The sequence below is a fragment of the Abramis brama genome (assembly GCF_963993115.1).
Source record: "Abramis brama genome assembly, chromosome: 13".
In the NCBI taxonomy this organism is placed as follows: domain Eukaryota; kingdom Metazoa; phylum Chordata; class Actinopteri; order Cypriniformes; family Leuciscidae; genus Abramis; species Abramis brama.
Genome location: NC_139975.1, coordinates 23,867,108 through 23,874,513, shown reverse-complemented (window position 1 = coordinate 23,874,513; position 7,406 = coordinate 23,867,108). Strand labels below are relative to the sequence as shown.

Below are 7,406 nucleotides of genomic sequence, written 5' to 3'. Positions count from 1 at the left end.
ATTAAATACATAAAGTATATTTGCGTTATTTTATATTTAGTTATTGCAGGTTTGCATTTCAGTTTTTTTTTTTTTTTTTGTTCTTTGAGGAATACTGAATCTGTTTTTGTGCAAGTGAGATTTTAAAGTAATATGTTACTTTACGAGTTACTTTAAAAATAATCTGATTACGTAACTCAATTTTCTTATAATGCGTTACCCCAAACACTGACGTTGATATGAAGTGCAGCAGGGAGCAACTGGAAGATTCCGTTATTGGATGTTGTGCATAACCTTGAACCAGTGAAAAAGAAGGATTGCAATATACAGTAAATAAGATACACCCTGTGATTTATTTAAATGTTTATTGCTGTGCTTGAAGATTACACTCCTTGGACTTTAGTTGTGTTTGGTGGGTCAGTCCAAACACAAAGACTTAAAACATTTCTATTATTTATTATTTAAATAGTAAAACAACAATTCTGTGATACAATACATAGGCTTCACTAATAAATTCTGAACAAGCTAGACTATAGGCAAGGTGGTCAATGCACAAGAACCTATTCTGTGTGCTTATACATACAATCTGATGTACAAGACGAGAAACATTCCATTTACCAAAAAGAAAAACACAGTCATACCAAACAATTTAAAACAAGAGGTTACAAATCCTGCACACCTCAAAGAGGAGGCACATATAGTGTGCTGATAGGAGGGCCAATATTAAATAAAAAGCTTAATTTTAAACACATGAGCTACTGCAGGCCCCAAGGTTCATGTGCTCACCGTGTGACAGTTCATGTCCACAGAGGAATAAAATATGTGTAAATATAAAGTAAAGGTATGATATGATTTGAATTGTTTATATTATTTAACGTAGCATTGTCTCCTTCACTTCACCATGAAGTACCAAATTCCAAAGTAATAAGTTACAAAAGAAAGTTCCTCCGGCACTTTTGGGCAGATCAATGAGAAACTATTTTTGAAAAATGATTGTAAAAAACATTAAAAAAAAAAAAAAAACACTTTGCCTTTTACTGGTTAAATGTTGGCATAGAACACAGTAAAGTCTTTGAAGATATTATTTACACATCCTCTATATTTCTGTTCTTTTTATACTGTGAGAACTCTAAGATCTACTTTGACACTTGTGGATAGTATACCACAGTAGTTTCAAACCAGACAGTATCCAAATACAGTTCCAGGACCCCATTTATATGCCACAACACAATAAATCAGACCAAAAACTGATGCTTCAGAAAGCATTACACATTGCAAAATGTAATGATCACTTCTTACAGATGGCGCTGATTCACAGAAACGTTTCTCTGCCATAACTGCACATTTGGCTCATAATTACACTGTATAAGAAACATTTTTGTATGACTATAAATGATTCCACATTAATATAACTTAATAAAATAAAATTGACTGATGTGCTTTATTATAAGCTTGTCTGGGTATATGCTTTGTCATGCTTTTAAAAAATTGGTCCTCTGGTCATCCACAGTTCACTGGTAGTGCTGTGTATCCCACAACGTTTTCAGCCTCGTGAATAATGTAGAACGATTAGGCCTCGTACACCCTACAAAGGGACGAGAAACAAACATTTGTGAGGGGTTATACTGGCCTTTTTAAAGATGCATCAATTATTTTTTGTCTGTTGTGCTGCCAAACATGCCAGTAGTTTTGGGATTATAGTGACACCTACTGGTGTGGAGTCTTCATATCATGTGAGTGTACATGGTTTTAAAGTCAGCATGAAACAGAAACAGTATTTTCTTATGCGAAAGTTATGCGATTGAAAGAGCAAAAAGGAAGGCTAAGAGACGAAATTATGACAACGTACAGTGCTACATATCATAGAGGCTGAGAAAAGAACACAAAGGCGACAGGTAAATGCCGTTAGCATTAGCTTTCTGTATGTTTGTGTCTTATTACTGTTTTTCATATTCATGGTTAAATCGTGGAGTAAGTCGTTCAGCCAATCAACATACACTTACGTCACAGGTAGTTACTATTGTGCTGGGTTAGACCCTAGTCTGAAGTAAAAGCTAATTTAGTCCCTCCAAATGGCATTCCTATGACTAAAATCGTTCCCAGTTCCTGCGGTGTGAACACGACAAATAGCGGCAACTTCCGCCAATGTTCCGCTGGTGTGAAAGCCCCTATTGTGATGTATATCTGAGTGAAAATTTATACTAAACACTATAAACACTGTATTATTTATAATAAACACTGCAGCATAAATAATTGTCAGTTATGATTTCATGGTGGCTGTAAACATATTTTTCAAGAGTATTATTTAATTTCCTCTTAATAAAACCTTTTTAGTGCACCTTCGAAGTCAACATAAAATCAAAATTGCTCCTCATCTTATTGTACACAAAAAGTGCATTTAATTTCAACAATAATAAAAAGTTTGCATATAATCCTTAATCAAACTATAATAACTTGCTCTTCTTCTGAAAGAGCTTTCCTTTTCGACTGACGATGCAAATTGCTCTTATTTTTTCAGCCCCTTTGCAACAACCACAACCATCATTATCTGTTTAATATTTAACTTTGGAAAAATTTCATTTTATATCAGTAATTTGGGATTTAAACAGTTTTTGACTTCGCTGTGCTGGAGGCCATCGTGTATATCAATGAACGCTACCTGTGTTTGTCCTTCCAGATTTTGAACCACTTGACAAGGTTCTTAGTGCTCTGGAGTCTGGGGTGCAGGCAATACTCCTGACCTTTGAAACGGGCCACATTCTCCATGGTGACACTATAAACACACGGGGAAAATTATGGATGAGTGGATTGGAGGAGAAGATGGGTAAAGAGCATGAGACAAGGGGAAAACATTAGTCAATCAGCAACACAAACATTATACAAGGATTTTCATCCATTATCATTTTTGTTAATAAATGTATGTAACACTGTACAAATTAGAGATTTGAGAAAAATCAGCACTCAATTTATTAGTAGATGGTAGAAAATAGACATCCAAACAAAACGTTCTGAGGTGAATCATCATCATGACCAAATAATGCTCTGCTGAACATGTGACCAGTCAACAAATACAAAACCAAAGCAGAATTCAATTCAATTTTTCCTATTAAGAAGATGTTTACCACATTGCCGGAGTCACTGAATCACACTGACCAAGAGTCCCTAGTCTTTTTCCTCGATTTTCTTTTTCCTTTATTATTCACCTGTGCAGCCAAAAGAAAATGTCTGTTGTCTCTAAACTCACAGGAGCTCTTGTGAGACTGGAGAAGCTTCTAGAATGTTAAACTCACACTCAGAATCCAGTGCCATTTACTGGAGAGAAGGGACGTTCTCAGCACAATCCACTGGGTTTGTTTTGAGGTCAGAGCTCACGAATGCAAATCCAGACAAATGAGCTAAATGGCCACGGATTGTTAAAAACTTTGAGGTTAAAAGAAATTTGAGTGAGCCAATCTAATAAATGCAGAATTGTTTCTTTTTTGTAAAAGGATAACAAACCAACTTAAATACTAGGCTATATAGATATTACATACTCTTCAAATGATTACAACAGTACAGCACTTGAATCAAGATTGTCTGTGCACTTCAAGGAATAAAGCAAAGAATAAGTTTCACATTCGACCAATTTGATTTGAAATTCACAGTATAGAGCAAGAGCTCTCTCTCTCTCTCTCTCTCTCTCTCTCTCATCCATGTTACACGATTTTATTGCAAGACATGCTTTTGAATAAATATCTAATTTTACAAATAAGAACGTTGTAATGCTTGATTGAATTTCAGAATATTCCCACAACCTTACTACACTGTAAAAAAAATATATTTTCACGATTTATCACAAACTTATATTTTGTCAAATCAACTTAGATAATTAATTTGGTTCAGATAACATAATTATTTTAGCTTCTATTTATTAAACCAATCTCCTTTGTTGTATTAACTTAATTTTGTTAATTTGTTAATTTAACTTACTTTTTTAAGTTAAACCAATAATCATTTTTACAGTGTAGAAGTCTCCAGCTCTGTAAATGCACTGCAATACCTAATATGACCAGCAGATGGAACAGTAATGTATAGTAATGTTGACAATAAAAAAGACAAGCTTATCACAAACACAAATTTGCCTTACATCTGATAAATCACGCTTGGATTTTTTAGGCTTCATGAACAGAATACAATGTCATAACATAACCACGCGGAGTAATTTTGAGTCCATTTTGACTAAGCTCTCTACTACTCTCTACTAAGCTCTCTACGCTGCAAGTGCGCCACTCAATTGTAATACGCATCTTGGAAAATCCGACTAAAACAGCTTCTGTTGGCAGCTAATTGTGTTGGATATATGGCTGATCTAAGATGGTGATTTATTATCATTAGCTAGTCTAAATTTTTTTTGTGCCCGATCAGCTGCATTACCAGACAGTTACAGCCTGGTTTGAGCTGGTTGAACTGGTCGGGACTGGATTGAGCTGGATGACCATGCTTGACCTTTCTAGCAGGTTTTGAAGCAGATGGCACTTTATTTTTTTCTTTATTTTTACAGCAATGACAATTGCTTAACGTCTACACACATGCTTGAAATGGCTCTCCTCTACATTATTAATTTCTTAGCTAAATCTTATTATTAGACTAGTCCATTTAAGCCCATTAGAAATATTACTGTTTCTTATCCAGTTATCCAGCCTATTTCAATTGGAAGTCATATTAATACAATACACCAAACACACGTTACAGACCCAAAACAAGGAAATAAAAGATAGATATTTTTCCAACTCACAATATCATCTTTTCTTGGCAGTACGGATGTTTAGGCTTGATCTCCAGCTTTTGTACATCTTTGTACCGGATCTTCGGGCCTTTTCTTGTGCATCTGCACTTGTATGCTAAGAAATGAATAAAAAGGCAAGGTTTAGTCTCGAGAAAAACCATGCAGTAGACGGGTGAGTCTCAAAAACAACAACAACTGTCAAGAGATTTCTGATTCATTTTGCACCCCAAAATTATATTTGAAAAGAAGAGAGAAATAGAAAGAACAGTATAATTGCATAAAGAAAGTGGAACGTGAGTCCATAAAAAAATTTAAAACCAAATTGAATGTGTCATCCTTATACATGCGCTTCTTTAATAATATGTTATTACAAAAAAAACACTGAAAAAATATATTTGCATTAACAAATGAATTGTTACTAACATTTATGTGATTTATTTAAAATGTAAAGTAAGTACTACTGTAAATATGCATGGTACTTTTGTTTCCTGATTTTTAGGCAATGACTTTCATATTAATGAGAATGTATTGCATTAAAGTTATGATCATTTGTGAGGAAAATGTGCTTAATTCTGAAGACAGGCATAATTCTTGTTTAGATTGTGTTTTGAAATGTGACACGGACATTTCTTCCTGAGATGCTTTCTGGCAGGTTCCAGTATTCTCTAACTTTTAAACACTTGCAGAACTGAACTGACAAACGAGGTTGTGCAAAATCAACAAACAGCACATCACTGGCCTGGTGATTCATTAAAGTGCCATTTGCTGTTTTCACTCTCTTTCAACACTCCGGCTAAGAGGCAGGTGAGCTGCTGAAAGACGTGTGACCCACATCTAATCCCTCATCAATCTTCTCTGCTCCATTCAGCATCATCTCAGGACAGAAGCCAACAAGACTCATCCAGCAGCAACACAAAGAGCCACTATTTACTATCACTGGCCAAGTTTTGCAGAATGAACTAGACTGTCTCAGAGAAGAAGAGATGTTTGATAGTTGCACCAGCATAAGGCGCTGTTATTCTGCGGGAAAAGTTGTAAACATTTGATAAAACAAAAGAAAAATAGGTTTGTTATAGCTACTAAAACCATGTACTCTTCACTCCGGATAAAAGCTAAAACATTGAATTATGTGTTGATATAGGCCACTACACATATTCGCAAACTCAATGAATAAACATAACTTAAAAAAAAACAAAAAAAAAAACATCACACACACTCACCCTCTGTATTGAGTGAATAAACGGCGATCACCAGCAAAAGTAAAGCGGCCGTAGAGCGATTCATCCCAAATAGTTGGTTGAGAACCTCCAGCAGCAGCCTCCGGTCTGTTTGTAGGCTACCACTCAAATCCAATAATCGAGATCCTCAAACAGTGTGAGTTTGATGATAACCCCGGTGTCTGTCTCTTTGATGTCAGTAGCAGGTTGAAAGTGCTCCGCGAGACGTCAGGCACAGCTTTGCACGCGCTCTTCTCAATCTGATGAGACGCTCTCGAGCGCGCTGAGCTTCTATAAACACACGCTCGAGCGCCTCATTGATATGCAGAGCCCGCCGACGAATTAACGGTGGCTCTGTCTCCAATCCAAGCGAGTTTCCTTCCTAGACAGCATTTTTGGGCCGTGTGGACACAGTCGAGGCTGTCTGGGTAGGCAGCTCTCTAGGTTTTAAGACACGGTCCACATATCCCCAGTGAAAAAGAGATAAAATCGAGTTATAAAGTTTATTAGAGTCTGTATGTTGTCAGGGGAGATAATTGCCTTGGCTTTCATGCCTTTTAAGACTCACTTAATTTGCTCTCATTGATTCTTGCTCATGAATTAAGGCTCAGTTTAGCACTCTTTCTCTCTGTAAGAGTCTTTAGAGTTCTGTCTTTAGAGAATCTTCATACTGAATACTAGAATACTGTTTTTTTTATCTGTTTTTTTTTTTTAAGTCTTACAGAATTCTTAAATGTTCCATCAGATATGGTTGACAATGATAATAGTTTTATCTATGTAATATACATAATTCTTTTATGATTGATTCACCAAGCTGTACAAAGAAGGTTCAGTGCTTTTTTGTGCTTCTTACTGACTTGTGTAAAATCTCTTACACACTGTAAAAAAATGATATGATCAATAAGTTATGACAACAAGTTTTTACATTGATTTAACTCATCAAAATAGCCTAATATAAGCAATATTCAAAAAATGTATAAGTTATACAAGATTCAGTTTAATGTAATTTAAGTTGAACTTGATTGTACTTCAAAATTTCAGGCAGCTAGCACACAATTGCATAATGGTGACACTTGCTTGGAGTTGTCCACACTTATATAATGTTTTCACTGGCATTTTCTTTTTAAACTGAATTACAATAGAAGAAACGAAACAACAATTGCTATGGCATTCACAGCATAGTTCATGTTGAAGGGAGTTATATAATTTCATATGATCATGATTTCATGAAGAATTCAGGTCCCACATTAACAAAACATAGAATTTCTGAAAGGTTTAAAAGTCAGCAAACATTTTTTTGAAGATGCAAATGTTTTATTTCCACATTGCACAATATGCAAAGGGAGTTTCTATGTATGTCATACAGGTTTATTCAATAAGCAACCCTGCGTAAGCTGTTTGTATTAGCTGTTGCTGACCTATTTTATTTACTTCCATAATATCAT

General features: G+C 35.2%; 1 protein-coding gene across 1 annotated transcript; it reads right to left on the bottom strand.

The window, feature by feature from the left end:
- Positions 1-327: 327 nt before the first annotated feature.
- Positions 328-6,388, bottom strand: cxcl14 (chemokine (C-X-C motif) ligand 14). Its single transcript, XM_084132645.1, has 4 exons — positions 5,965-6,388; positions 4,754-4,859; positions 2,639-2,752; positions 328-1,564 (listed from the first exon to the last, which is right to left on the bottom strand). The coding sequence occupies exons 1-4, from the start codon at positions 6,026-6,028 to the stop codon at positions 1,549-1,551; spliced, it is 300 nt and encodes a 99-aa protein (XP_083988771.1). The 5' UTR covers positions 6,029-6,388; the 3' UTR covers positions 328-1,548.
- Positions 6,389-7,406: the final 1,018 nt, after the last annotated feature.

Bases quoted from the DNA above. Each gene is read 5' to 3' on its own strand.
- cxcl14 (XM_084132645.1), bottom strand. From the start codon at position 6,028: ATGAATCGCTCTACGGCCGCTTTACTTTTGCTGGTGATCGCCGTTTAT. The intron at 4,860-5,964 runs GTGAGTGTGTGT...TTCATTTCTTAG, and splicing joins TTATTCACTCAATACAGAGG to CATACAAGTGCAGATGCACA. The intron at 2,753-4,753 runs GTGAGTTGGAAA...GTGTGTTTATAG, and splicing joins TGCCAAGAAAAGATGATATT to TGTCACCATGGAGAATGTGG.